The following is a 14,767-nucleotide window of genomic DNA, read 5'->3' as shown; positions in this document are numbered from 1 at the left end:
CTGGAATTGCACCCGTTCCAGTTTTGAATATAATTGAACTCATAGGGATCTGTATATCACCAGTTTTAATGGTCAAAGGTCGGGTCTTTGGGGTCAAATTTTTTACATGAGGAGATAATAATTTTCATAGCTCTTCTGATAATACATGTTTCGAAATAAATAATACAGTATATAATGTTTTTCACAACCATACATGTGGGTGTAAATTAAACAGAAACAAAGTTCGGAACACGTGAGTAATGTTATTAGTATTGGATAATAATGCAATGTGGAAATTAAAGTATAAGATACAAAGATGTAGATAGATAATGACTTGGATAAGAATCACATGGAGATTTTTTTCACACATGGTACACACTCTTCATTGTAATTATGATAACTAAGGTTCATTTTTGGTTGTTTATGGTAAAATAATAAGTTAATTCTAATATTAAAATTGATGCATAACTCTGTTACGTCTGTCATCTCTAATGAATAACTTTGGACTAAAAGAAATTGTATAATATGTTGCTATTTAGATCTGGTAATCATTGGTTTTTGAAGTCAAAATGTATTACATGTATTCTGGGTTTCTTTCAGTGTATGATTACTTTAGACTGTAAATGATGCAATCAATGTAAACTATAGATATGCATACCATCATTTAACTTTAATCTCTTCATGGTTAATTTGAGCTTACCACCATTAATCTAGTGATGTTAAATTTCTTTATCTTGCTTTTCAGGGAGAGAATGAAAACACATGATACATGTTCATTGTTGTATGTGTAATTTCTGAAGAGAAGGAATAAACTACATTGTATTCTGCATGTAAATACTTGTGGTTTAATTACTTGTGCTTTTGAAAACTTGTTACCAAAGAGACCATGGTTCCTGTGGATTTGAAAGTATTTTTCTATGTGTTAGTGACACTTAATTTTATTTTTGATTATGGATTTACACAAGCAGTAATTTCACAATCTTTGGATATTACTATGAAAGGAGCAAATGTGACCAAGGTAAGTTGTTACTCTATATCAATGGCAGTTTTAGTACCGAATGTCTGCCTGACATTTGTAGGTACCATATACATGATGATGTTCAGTAAATTCATACTGATCAATATTTCAAATTTCATGTATTGTAGCCACCTCTTATGATTTTATATGATATAGGTAGAAGCTAAATTATAATTAGCTTGAAGTACAAATGTATGTATGGCCCAGCCATCATATCTAAGTTCTGAATCATTCCTTACATCTGAAGATAGAGTGTTCTGTCAGCTCCTCTAACTTTTATACATGTATGTTTTGTTGTTGATCTGTAGATACATGTACATTTTTTCTACTATCATCAATATTGGGTATACATGTACAAGTAGTTTATTGCTTGTTTGACCTAAAGAAACTATTCAAATTAACTACAAAGACTCATTCAATTGTCAAACAAAAATCTTTTGCATTTAAGCTGGTATATTGGCAGATGATACACAAAGACATAAACACTGAAGAACCAATTTGTGTAATTTTTTTTCATATTTTCCTTTTAGCATGATGAATATTTGTGCAGTGGCCACAGGCTTCCTTTAGGAGATACATATATTGGTATGTACATGCACATGTATTCTGTGGTAAGATTAGAAGTTGTATGTGTTGTATTATGCAATTTAATCTGTATTATGCAATTTAATCTCTGAATTTTTTCACTAAGTTCATGTAAACCAAGTAGATCATGTACCTGACAGAGTTGGTGTACTTGCTGATGACTGATGTAAATACTGGTCATGTCATATCTAGAACTTAATTCACTTCAATATTGACTAATAGCATTATTGAGTAGCCAGGTGTTACCTTAACATTCATATAGGTTTTGACTGTGTTCTACATGTAATTACAGAGGTACATGAATAGTTTCAATTTCAAGTCCACTTAATTTAAGTATGCATACATTGTTTTTACATGTACATGTATATAAGTTTAAGTATATATTTGTACATGTGTGGAACTTTGTAACTAAATGCCGTTATTGAACCACAGGGGCTTACTCTCACTATTAAGTATGCAGCCTTACCAGTAAATTTGAACATGTATTGATATACTTGTCTAGCTGCATATTTGATGGTGGAAGCAAGTCCCCATGTATGAAGATTTACTTGTACATGTGCATTGTATGAAATGAAGTTGCATGTCAATATGATAAGTCAAGGATCCTTGGAGTTAAGATTTGTGATATCAATATTGAATCAACATTTTATTAGCTCACTGCTATTACATTGTAATATAAAAAGAATTGGCAAGTTTATGACTTTTACAATATTGCTTCCATTATAGATTTTGTAGATTGTATTTCATATTGTGAATAAATGCAAGTTTTCCATATTAAGTTTTTTTTTATAGCTGTAAGAACAATCATATTGTGATGTTGTCAGTAAGAACAATCATATTGTGATGTCAGTAAGAATCAGCATTGTCACAGTGATTGGATTGAAATTTTGAGATAAAGCCATTTTAAATGATTTCAAAGAATTTCAATGGGCTATTCTTTGTAAAAAAGTTCTTAATTTAATAGGACATTTTTAACTGGAATTTGATACAAGGCCATTGACCCCTCTAATCCCAATCACTGCACTAATGTTTTTATAGCCCACCACACAAAGTGAATAGGTATTATGTGATACCCTTAGGAAAGTTGCATGTCTGTCCATCCATCTGTCTGTCCCCTGACGGTTTCCAGATGATACATGTAAGATGAGAACAAATCAATTAATTTTTTTTTAAACTTTGCACCATTGTTATGTACCATGAAATACAGGTCAGGTTCATTTTTCAGCAAAATCCAAAAAGTCATTTTCAATTTGGGCAATTTTTAACATGTTGCCATCCCCTCTTTCCCACCATTATGGTGGGGGTGTCATGTAATTTTTCATTTTCCCTTATTTTTGTTTTGTTTTGTGGTTGACATTTTACAAATGTCTGCCATAATAAAACATGCCCAATAAGTTTCAATGTTCAAGTGATGTCATAAATAATTCAGGAACAGATTGCGTAGTTCTGATTCTCTGCCTTTCACTGTAAGACAAATGAACATAAGGACATTTCCTTAGTATCTTGAATGATATTGATAATTGCTTAAATGATGGTGACATTTTTACTCTAATAGCAGGATACTGTAGTTATAGCATTCTATTTTTATTAGGCATGTCTTTATATTAAAGAAAAATGTGCCAGAACTATTGATTTTGTATTGATATTGAATTAGTCTGATAATGACTTCTCTGGATTGTCCACTTATATCACAGTGACATATTTAAATTTGGTTATCTGACATTTTATTCAGAGTTACAGATTCACCTACATGTAAGTTCTGGTTTTGCCATCCCCCTTTTTTCCACCATTATGTGGTCGGGTATGATAAAGTGTTCAAATAGTGGAAATCTTTGAAAAAAAGAAACAAAATTGGAAACATTAAAAATACACCAGACAACAAAAAAACAAGTCACTTAGATGAAAGGACACAAATGATCTAAAGAGTACATCTTAAATGAAAACAAAGGAATTCACTAACACCAGTGAAGAACTCTAGTACTCAAGATTTTTGCAAATCATAAAATCATAATATTAAAAAATGTAAATAATGAGGAAGGATACATATATATAACATTCTACAGTTACATCCATGCTGTTTATATAAGTAGTTTAACTTGATAATTTTCTTTTCTCTCAAATTTTACATAGTGGAACATTAAGACTTTTTAAGATATAACCATAAATAATTCCAAGTAAATAGCTTGCTACATGGTTTAAAATTACTATTTTCTGGAAGGCTTAATAAATGATGTCCTTGCATGCAAGCTGGAGATAATCAAAATATAACGGATATAGAAATAGCTATTATTATTATGCAGCCGTATTCTTTCATTGTAAAACATTTTATTTGATCTGAGTATTTTACACACAAATGCATGTGAAAGACAATTGTTCATTGGGCCTTAAAGGTGAAAAAATTGCTTCTTACCAAATCACAATGAAACACATTTTGTATTTCTACATGCTTGCATTTATTTGTGAATTATTTGCTTGTTGGAAGAGAGTCATCATTAATGGACTTCCTTATCGTTAATTAGATGTTTGAGCTCTGTCCATATATCCACTGGTGTTGAATAAGAGGACAGTGTTTTCCAAAGTCAATATACAACTGTAGCACACTGGTAATAGCTTTGAAAGCTGTAATTTTAAGCAGTTTGCTATCTGCAATTTTAGTGTAGATGCACTGTGGGAAATGTGCTATTATTTTCAGGAATATACCTCATGAATAGTACCTTTTCAATTTTTTGGATGATAACAGAAAGATAAAATTATAATTTTTCATGAGACCACAAAATATTTGCGGTTGAAAATTGGTATGGTGCTATGATCTTTTGTGTTGTCATCATCTATAGAAACTTTGTTACTGATTACATATTTAATAGTATCGATAGTTGGTAAATTTAAATGAAATTTTACCACAAGGTTCCGAACTAAAAAACGATTGATAATACATTTGTATTGATATTTAGGGTACTGGCCTTAACTGTTTTGGAATAAGGGGCCAAAAACAACTGTTTTGTAAAATGTAACTACTTGTACACTAAAGTGCATTTACATGTATCTCAATGGTGATATTGTCCAAAATGTTCTATACCATAAAATTCAAACTATTGATTGTTTTTTGAGGTTTTAGCCAGAATCATTTCGAATTCACCTTGTTTCCATACAACAGCACTAATAAATCTTATTGAACTTGATGATACATGTATTTGTACCAAAAAAACTCAATACTGCAAAAGGAAAATTTTTTATGTAATTTTGGAGTTATATCCCTTAATGTGTTTAGAAAAGCGGTTAAAAAGGGATCAAAAGTAAGCCTTTTACAAATCTGAACTAAAAACTTTGGTATGTCTGTATGGATTTCTATGAATCTTCACAATGTTCCATATCAGGATTGATTTTGTGGGTGATGACTGTAGCAATGAAAGAATTGGAGGCCTAAATGGAAAAAACAATCATTTTTCTGGTTTCCAACATGATTAAAAGTGTTTGGATCTCTATGAAAATGTACCACTAAGTTCCATACAACTAAAGGAATGTTTTGATGGATTTATAGGGTTAAGGCTCTTGCCTTTTAGGAAGAATGGACCAGGAAGGGGTCAGAAACATGGCTTTTCTCCAATTTACGGGTATTGTAAATTGCTTAGACCTTATGTCTAATTGCAAATTTTCTTTACCACTTTATTTCTGTTAAGAATCTTGTCATATGAATTAGGAGCTAAAATGTATATGATTGAATTTTATTTCATTTGTTCAGGGTTTGACCTCTTTAGTGGTATCATGCTTTTTCATGCAAACCATTTTATTTAAACAGTAAATATGTACACCTATAGATACATGTAGGACAAAAGATTTTCACTTCATTAATTTTGAACAAGTTATGTTATTCTGAAGTGACAAATTCTAAGAAAGTTTACATTTAATGTGTTTTATTCAGTTGTGTTGAATATCATGCATATCTAATCTACGTTATAACAAGGAAATGTCAGTAAACTCTCTGTAGTCTTAATGAGGTGTACATGTAAAATTTCAGTCTTTCATTTTACTGCAGATAAAGCTTTAACTTCACAACAAACCTGGGCCTGGTTTCATAAAAAAATTCAAATTGAGATTTTTCTCAAAACCTTCCTCAACCAATCAAAACACTTAGAATTGAAGATTTGAGGATGAAGTCAAGGATTAGAGGAAAGTTTCAATCTGAGATTTTTTTATGAAACCAAACCCTAGTACTAATATTGGTGTAATATTTCAATCATTTCTTTTATTGTGAACTTATGAGTTGATGTAACCGGTAACAACATGACTATATTGATGTCTTCATGATGATTGACAAGATGGCTTCCTTGTTGGTGGCAGGTTAATCCCCTACATGAACATCTATGCGGTAGACACTGGTCATAAACATTATTTGCCTTGAAGTCATATTTGATATTTTCAGAATTTGTTTACAATTTCAGACATTTGTTTTAAGTTTTTCTTGTCATGCTTATAAACTATCCTAATCTTATTATATTATAATCAGATTAATAATGACTTGCCTTTTTCATAGTTTGTGACAGCTGGCATTACTGAATGTCCAGTGTAATATCAACTGAGTATCATAGGCATAATTTGATAATAGGGCCAATCAATTAATCCTATAAGGAACATTAAGAAGAGCAATTATGAAAAACAATGCATTAACTGTACTCTGATGAGAAGATAATATTGTAAATTATTTTTATATAGATAGCAGTGTTTTATTGGATGTTCCCAGTGTAATAAATTTCGATAATTCACACTGTGAAATAAATTTGGTAATTTCACTCTGGACTTTCCCCTGCCAAAACGTTACAACATAGATATCAATCCGCCCATCACAGAATTTGAAATTCATGTTGAAAATATCGATAAATTATGAAGAAAAATCTATATAATAAATAGGATAATCAATTATTTATTGTGAATAATAATTATATGATCACTTGTGCCAAGAATGCTTGAGGATTTAAGACGTGCACTGAAAAATTTCGCACAATTGTTAAATCTAGGCATTCTTCGGCACTCGTGATAATATTTTGGTTATTCACTCTTTCCAATTAATTATCATATTATTCAGCAATTATTGCACAGTTTTTATTATTGCACAAAATGGAACTTTCTTAGGATCACATTATGTATAACTCACATAATGGAATTTTTAACACAACTACTATTCTTGTTGGATTTCTCTAAAATTCATGGAAGTTAAAATAATTTTTGATATACAGTAGCATTGATTACTGTGGAAAACTGAATAATAATCTAACTATAAATTACAAGACATATATGTATATAACATATGGAGGGAAATGCTGAGTGCTGACTGTTGAAGATAAAACTTCTTGTTTCCAAACTGTCTTTTAGAAAGGCAACAAAATCCAATATTCTACATTTTTCAAGGTCCTTCATCAAAATCCAGTATTACTATTCTACATTTTTTCAAGAGCAAAAGTATAATTTGAACACTGTAAAATGTATCCTTGGATTCATTTAGACAAAACTCCTAATACAGTGTATTACATTCTTTTCAATTACTAGACTGTGGCACACTGTGTTTAAATTAGTACATGTACATGTATCTGTAAGAGGATATGATATCTATTGATTCTATACCTGACTGACTGAGTTTTTTTTTTTTCAGTTATTGACCACCCTTTCAAGTCTTGTCCAAGTGGCCCAATTTGGTGGGCTTTAAATTAATATTATATTTATTTTTATATTGTATTGATTTTATATCTCAATTAATTCCTTGTATATATAATCTCATCATTCTGTTTTTAAGTGCAATTTGAAGCAATAGCTGATGTTGGACAGGCTCACCACATATTATTGTTTGGTTGTAAAAAGCCAGCAAGATATGACCCAACATGGTAGTATTTCAGTTTTACAATTATTAAGTACAAAATGTAAATTTTTTTGCTTTTATATATTATATATTACATAGCAGGCATTATTTACCAGTATTGATAGTCTGAACATTTATTTGTAATTTTTCAAAGTAAAAAGATTAATATACTGTATTGCTGTAAAAATCAACGGAAAATGGTTAATATTATAATATCTATATATATGAAATATAAACAATTTTACTTCAGATTAAATTTTTGATAAGCAAAAATATTTCAGACAGTTATCAAGCCATTATTATGATTTAAATTCATTGAATCTTTCATGTTATGCTTTTGTAAATAACTTTGTAATCAACTGAATTTTCTATTCCTACAGGCACTGTGGTAGCATCTGTGATTCTACAGAGCAAATTATATTTGCATGGGCAAAAAATGCTCCACCTCTTGTTTTACCTAAAGGTACTAAATTAATGTGATGAAACCCTTATAAGTTAAATGTTAAAAAAAAAAAACCTGTCTATTAACCAGACATTATCCAATGTCCCTTCAAATCAGTTTCAATGCACCAGACATCATCCAATGTCCCTTCAAATCAGTTTCAATGCATTTTGCACCTTTTGTAAACTGAATATCTGCCAAAAATGAACAAATCCATCAATCTGAAAGGGGTTCAGGTTTACAGGATTTACCATCATTCATTAGTATTTATACATATTTAAAGACTTTATTGAAATTTAACATTTAATTTTTCTCATCTTTACTGCTGAGGTTCTTAAGAGTAAACAATAGGATTGTGCAAATGTAAACCATGTGTTATGGTAAAATAACCATCAACAATTTGGGGAAGAAGGTTATGGTTCAAATCATCTACAATTTACTCATTCTGGTAGAAACAGATGAAATTATTTCACTAACTTTTGGTGGTAAAATTTAGATTTTTATATTGCATGCTTAAGCAAGGCATATGCAAATCTTTATTTTATCACTGAATGTGAAAAAAATTTTAATCCTAACTTGGCTGATGAGGTATCAATTTATTTCCTGAAAGAAAAAAGTCTGAAAATTGTTATGGGAAGCCTCTTGCAGAAATTTAATCATTGTCCATTGATTGTGTGCATTTTAATCCACTCATTAAAATGAGAGAAGAGAAGATGTTCAAATCAAACTAAACCATTTATTCTATTGAAAAATCTTTTGTTTTGAAAATGTTATTTCTTGTACATGAACAATTTCTATAATTTTGTAATATTTTGTAGATGTAGGCTTTCATGTCTCAGGGAGTTCAGACATTAGCTATGTTGTTGTACAAGTACACTATGCCAATCCTTTACCGAGTAAGTACTGTTATATTGGAGCATGTTGTTCAATACACGAAAAAAAAAAAAAACACTTGCTTTTATGGCACTTCTTTTGGAAAACATTTAACAATAAAACGTTTATAAAAAAATTCAAATATAACAACTGAAAGTTTGAAAATAGAAATATATCAAATCTTTCTTTTATGTGTTTTTTTTTTACAAAAAATTAATGTTTTAGCAGTATCTGCACGACAAACGATACTTACACCATTTCGTTGTTTTTGTTTTAGAAGGTTCACAGGCTGATCATTCAGGAATAAGACTTCATGTTACTTCTCAAAAGTAAGTCATTTCGTTAGTCATTAGGTCATAGGTCATGCATTTCCAATCTTATATACAGTCAGACTTCTCTAAAGTGACTTTCCAAAGAAGAGAGGAAAAACATAGTAGCACAAGACAGGTGGTTTTTATATAAAGGTTTATTTTACATAGAATGCACTATGTAGGGAATATTTTAACCAGTCTTGAAAGTCTGTTTATTGCTAAGGCAGTTTTGATTGTATTAATATATAAATCATGTATTCTTAATGATTCTCTTGTACTTGTAGCAAACCTAAAGTCTATAGTTATATACTGTAAGGAAGTATAGTCTCTAGTGCCTTGTTTATTTGAAGTACATGTATTACAATCATACTACCTAACTTCATTTGTAATAAAATTGTATCACTAGTACAAAAGTCACATTTAAATGTACCCGAAAATGCACATGGTTGAAATCTTAATGTTTTTCATCTTCAGCACATTTTCTTGCACTGTCACATTCAATCTTTGAATTACAATCTTGAATTAGCATGTTCAACTCAACCTCAAGAAATTTAGAATGTACTTATTAACAGATCTTGATAGAAATTTTCATTTCCTTTTCAGACAATACTATGAAGCAGGAATATTTCTCCTGTTGTCTTACTCTTTAGTGATACGACCACACCAAAAAAGTAAGTTCGGGATTAAGTATGGCTAGTTTGTTACTTAGAGCCATGTTTTGTAAAATGTCTAGATAACAAGACTTTTAGAATTTTTCTCAAATTCTTGCTTGTAAAAGAACCTTGCAGTGATCAAAGATAAACTAGTAATTGATGGATGCATTAAGTCTGCTATGTCATGGTTCATTACAAAGGTTTACTTCTGTCTGACAATAAATGTTTTGCTGTTTGTTGATTATGGTAATTTTTGAAGTGGTAATTTTCAGTTGATAAAAACAGTTATTTTTTTTTAATTAGTAATTTGACGAAGATGTTCTTTTATATACAAAAGGAGATTTGTCTTACAAAAAATGTTGCAGCTGTATAATTGTCTGAAAGATTTTTTTATTATGCCATCCCTTAAATATTTATAACTTATAATTGCAGAAGTGCATTCTGATATTTCTTGTGAGTTTAAAGCTTCTGGGAATATTTACCCATTTGGATACAGAACACATGCACATAGTTTAAGTAAGTTGAAATAAGAACTGTTGCCTTTGTTTCACATCACAATGTTTTCTGTTGGTTTCTTTCCACTGGATCTTAACAAAGACAAAAGTTTTACCTGAACAATAATTAAGGTATGCATACATGTTTTTATTTGATTAATTGAAATCCATCAATAGTTTTACTTATAAACTATCACTGTTTTAAAGTAAAATTGTATTAAATCTTAGAATATTTACAAGTGACTGAATTTTTTAGCTTCCACTTCCATCTACCAGTACATGTATTTTTAAAATGATATGTTCTGTATTATAGGTCGAGTAATCAGTGGCTATCATTTGAACCAGACCACAAACCAATATAATATGATAGGTAAAGGAAATCCTCAGTGGCCTCAGGTGTGTACTGGTACAATATCTGTGATCAGGAATAATTTTACCTTGTCTGTTTATCTTCAATCACTACACCAAATGATTTCTGATGACAAAACTACAATTTGAAATGCCTGTACCAAGTAAAGACTATTACAGTTATTTCTAATTTGCCATTGGTCATATGGGTTTACTTCTTTTACTTTCCTTTTGACTATTGCCTAGAGGTGATCAAGTGGGTAGTTTAGTTATTTTATTGTTCAGAGGTAATTGTAAATTCCTTCAAATTAACCTTTATCATTTCATTTTAGAAAGCTTGGTACATGTATTTGTGTTTATATTCTGGAAGAATGATGAAAAAAATTTCAATCATGAAATGTTAATTCACTTAAGACTATTTAGTACACAGTTTTATTTACAATCACAAAGTGTTTATTCACTGAAGACTACTTATAGTACTGTTATATCGAATTAGCATACAGAAGTAGAGGTTTGTTGTTTACACAAGGATAATAGATATTGAGAGTAGGGTCAATAGACATTGTTTTGAAATTCAGTATTCTTTAAGGTCATGGAGCTCAGAAGATATTTTAATGAATTCAATGCCTTTGTTATACCCCTCACTTGAAAGGTATCATGGTGTAGATCTGTTCATCTATCTCCAGATTAAATCACTGCTCATCTTAAACTGTTGAATGGTATTTGATGAAACTTTCACCAATTATTTATGACATGATGCCAATGTTCACCTCATATTTTGTTTTACCAACTGAATGACTTTTGGCGTTCCTGATGCTAGACATGGACTTTGTCATTTATTGACCAAAGGGGAAATCATCTACCCAGAATCAACTTAATGGAATTTGATGACACTTTCACATTCTTTTTCACATTATGCCATGTTGCACCTCTTATTTTGTTTTTCCATCTTAATGCCTTATATGGCTTATGGGTTTCCTATATTGTTTCAGGAGAGGGGGTGGGTGTACCACCAAGTTAGCTTTACTCACATTTTTTTCTAGTTTTGCTATATAACAAGTACAGTGAAAATAAAAGCCTTTACTATAAAATGTTATAAGGCAAGTGATGTTTGAATGCAGCATTTCTTTGAGGGATTGTCGGTATTATGAATCATGTTTTCAAAGAAATGGTGAATGTATAATTTTTAGATGAAACCATACATGAATAAACTATTTTTATTACAGTTTAAGAATATGATTATCTTTGACATTTATTGAAAATGCTTAAACAGTGACAGTTTGATGTGAATTTACTGCATGGCAACAGCTTGTAAAAATTTAGCACCAGTAGTACAATTTATGTCCATGTTAATGATAATCTATTTCTTTTTTACAGTCCTTTTATCCAGTTACCAATAAAATAGTCATCAAGCCAGGGGACCATTTGGTAGGCATTTTTATATAACATTTCTTGAAAAATACCAATGTATTTAACTTCATTGGTATGCTTCATTATGATGTTGGAAGGGAGATAGCTCAAAAAAGTTGCTTTACCTGGCACTTGACAATTTTGTCACTGATTAATTTGTTAAAATTATTATTATGTAGTGCTTAGGCAGTCAAAAAGAAAATTAATGTGTTTTCCCCTATAATTAAGGAGATTTGATCATTCTTTTAGATGCATGGTTAGATATTGTCATACTGTTTAGTAGCCATCATGCATGGTATCATGTATCATGTCTGTTCATCTTGGGTACTTCCCAAAACTATCTGCAAATCAAAATGTTTCAAAAAATATCAGCCACCTAAAAACTTACAATCATGCTTGGAGGAGATTAAAAGACAAAAGAGATAATTGATCTTCCTTCTTTTCATTTTTTTTTTTTTGGCAATTTCAGTGAAATTAAGTGATGCTGTGGAAACCCAAAATGATAAGGGACTAAAATGTTCTGTATCATACATTATAATCTCTCTAGTTTGCCATCCATCTTTATATAAATGCACTACTATGTCAAATTGCTATTTCCACCAAGCTATACTTTTATTTTCAATATCGTATTATTTAATAAAATAAGATTAAGTGTACTAAGCAATGACATCGAATGTAACTGTTTAGCCACTGTTAGATATTGCCAGTCAGTTGAATTATTACTGTATTATCTCTGTCTTTGCTGAAATAGATTTTAAATGTCACTTTTGAGCAAATACTATTTGAAACTGACTTGTCCATTGAGTAATAGTGAATAGATTTAATCTATATATGAACTGAAGCCTGATGTTAATAGTCTACCTGGAAGTCTTTTTGGTGGGATGTTGTTCTTAATCAATTCTGTTGTCTTATATTTCATGAAATCATCTTCATTTCTATAATATAGTGTCTGTTATAAAAAAAATAATTTGTAATAGAAGAGACATTATATTTATGGGTTGTCTTTTAAATACTGTTATAATAGTTTTTATGCTGACCTCTGTATGAATATAGTTCTTTTTTTGTTCTTCTATAGTGTCTATGTAAAGAAAATGTAAAATAATCTTCACTCAGTTTAAGGTGTTTAATTTTACTATAATAGAAAAAAAGTATAAACTGAACCAAAGAAATCTGAAATAAAATCCACCCAGTAAACAGCATTGGAAAGAGAATTTTAACATTACACATTTCAGGTTGCTAGATGTACATATGATTCAACATCTAGAAATAGAAATACATACATTGGGTAAGTTTGCTGTAATGAATGAAACCTTATTACAGTAAATTATAAAGGATAAGATAATGAAATGGAACAAATCAGTTAATCTGGCTAGAAATAGTAAATGATATGCTGTTAACCGGGAAATTTTTGTGCCGTCTTTTTTTTTTTCACAATTTCTGTGATCAATTAATTTTCACACAGATTTAAATTTGGGATCTTTCCCACGAACTACACTATAATGTTCTTCAAAAAAAATATTCACTTCAGTCTTACTTTTACACTTCAGCCCTTACAACGAAAATTTAAATGGATTACAGTACTAATGATTTAAATGAATTTTTTTCATGAACAACAGACTGATTTCCTTTAAAGTGATTTTCTTCATTTTCTATTAGAGCAACAGCTGATGATGAAATGTGTAATTTCTACATCATGTACTACACTCCTTTTGGAAACACATTACCATCTCGTACATGTGCTGGAAACAATATTCCTCAGCTACTGGCCACCATTCCTGCTGATTCTGATTTAGAACTTCCACCAAATCCAGCTCTTGAAGCCGTTGCACATGGTCATCATGGTCATATGGGTCATCCTCAGGGACATGATGGACCAAGTACTCTACCAACAACTAAAACTTCCACTACTATCACTGCCAGTACAGTCACTCCACAGCCTCAGCCAGGTAAAAATGATGATTTATATCAATTTAAGGCTATTCAAGATAATGAAGATGAAGGTTATGTTGGCCCAAAGAGAAATAGATATCATAGTCAGAATGTCTACCCTAGAGAATACCATCCAGGTTATGACTATTATGACAATGTTGAAACAATGAGAAATCGTAAACGATATCACCCCTCTTCATATGATTATTATGATGATAACAATTCTGATATGGATGGTTATTTTGGTGATGGTGACAACATGGGCAGGCCAGTTTCTTCTAGAAGTCACAAATTGTACAATCCACGGAAGTCAAACCAGGATCAGCCTTATAAAGAAACTGCTGATGGATTTGGTTATTATAATAATGATGCTCATAGAATTAGTGGAAAGAAAGGGGCTCATTATAGACCCTCTGATGGTAGGGGTAATTATCCTACCACAAGGCATCCTAATCTTAGTAAAACATTCAAACATCGTAAGTCAAGATGTTAAGTGTTGTTGTGCTTCCCATTGTTGCTTCAGATTTTTCTTTTGCCATTTCCTGTTTTACGTTTTATAGACATTACATGGTTGTATATGTTCTTATCGTTAGCTATTTTGCATTACAAAAAGTCATTAATTTCTGTTGCATTATTTATGTTGTATACTTTTAAACCTTCAAAGTGGCTTTGAATAGAAATGTTGTCGTAAATGTATTGTAACTTGTAGCAATTGTTAATTTTGTAATACATGTTAGTGTCTTTCATACTAATATTCACTGCTTATTCATCTTAGCTATAGCTGTTCAAGATTTAATCAATATTGATTACTCAGCTTCTGAAACCCGAATACCTAATCTAATGAAAAGAAATAGAACAGTAGATTCCAATTATGATC

At 30.5% G+C, this 14,767-nt stretch overlaps 1 protein-coding gene across 3 annotated transcripts in view; it reads left to right on the top strand.

Annotated features, from left to right (window-relative positions):
* LOC148621946 (peptidyl-glycine alpha-amidating monooxygenase B-like) overlaps positions 1–14,767 on the top strand; it is a 29,842-nt gene that overhangs the window by 3,244 nt on the left and 11,831 nt on the right. For 2 of the 3 annotated variants that reach the window (XM_088571327.1, XM_088571326.1), the window contains exons 2-13: positions 725–997; positions 1,528–1,582; positions 7,368–7,455; positions 7,811–7,893; positions 8,691–8,768; positions 9,023–9,074; positions 9,660–9,727; positions 10,142–10,225; positions 10,517–10,599; positions 11,929–11,979; positions 13,194–13,246; positions 13,618–13,907. In XM_088571327.1, coding sequence (XP_088427453.1) covers positions 866–997; positions 1,528–1,582; positions 7,368–7,455; positions 7,811–7,893; positions 8,691–8,768; positions 9,023–9,074; positions 9,660–9,727; positions 10,142–10,225; positions 10,517–10,599; positions 11,929–11,979; positions 13,194–13,246; positions 13,618–13,907 — 1,117 coding nt within the window. In that variant the 5' untranslated portion in view covers positions 725–865. Of the gene's footprint in view, positions 1–724; positions 998–1,527; positions 1,583–7,367; positions 7,456–7,810; positions 7,894–8,690; positions 8,769–9,022; positions 9,075–9,659; positions 9,728–10,141; positions 10,226–10,516; positions 10,600–11,928; positions 11,980–13,193; positions 13,247–13,617; positions 14,367–14,767 lie in introns of all 3 variants that reach the window. The other variant, XM_088571325.1, reaches the window with a different exon arrangement.

This window comes from Perna viridis, chromosome 3 (assembly GCF_037379345.1).
Source record: "Perna viridis isolate PV_CMFRI_1.1 ecotype Kerala chromosome 3, ASM3737934v1, whole genome shotgun sequence".
Classification (NCBI taxonomy): Eukaryota; Metazoa; Mollusca; class Bivalvia; order Mytilida; family Mytilidae; genus Perna; species Perna viridis.
The sequence above is the reverse complement of the archived record's forward strand: the minus strand, read 5'-3'. Positions and strand labels throughout refer to the sequence as shown.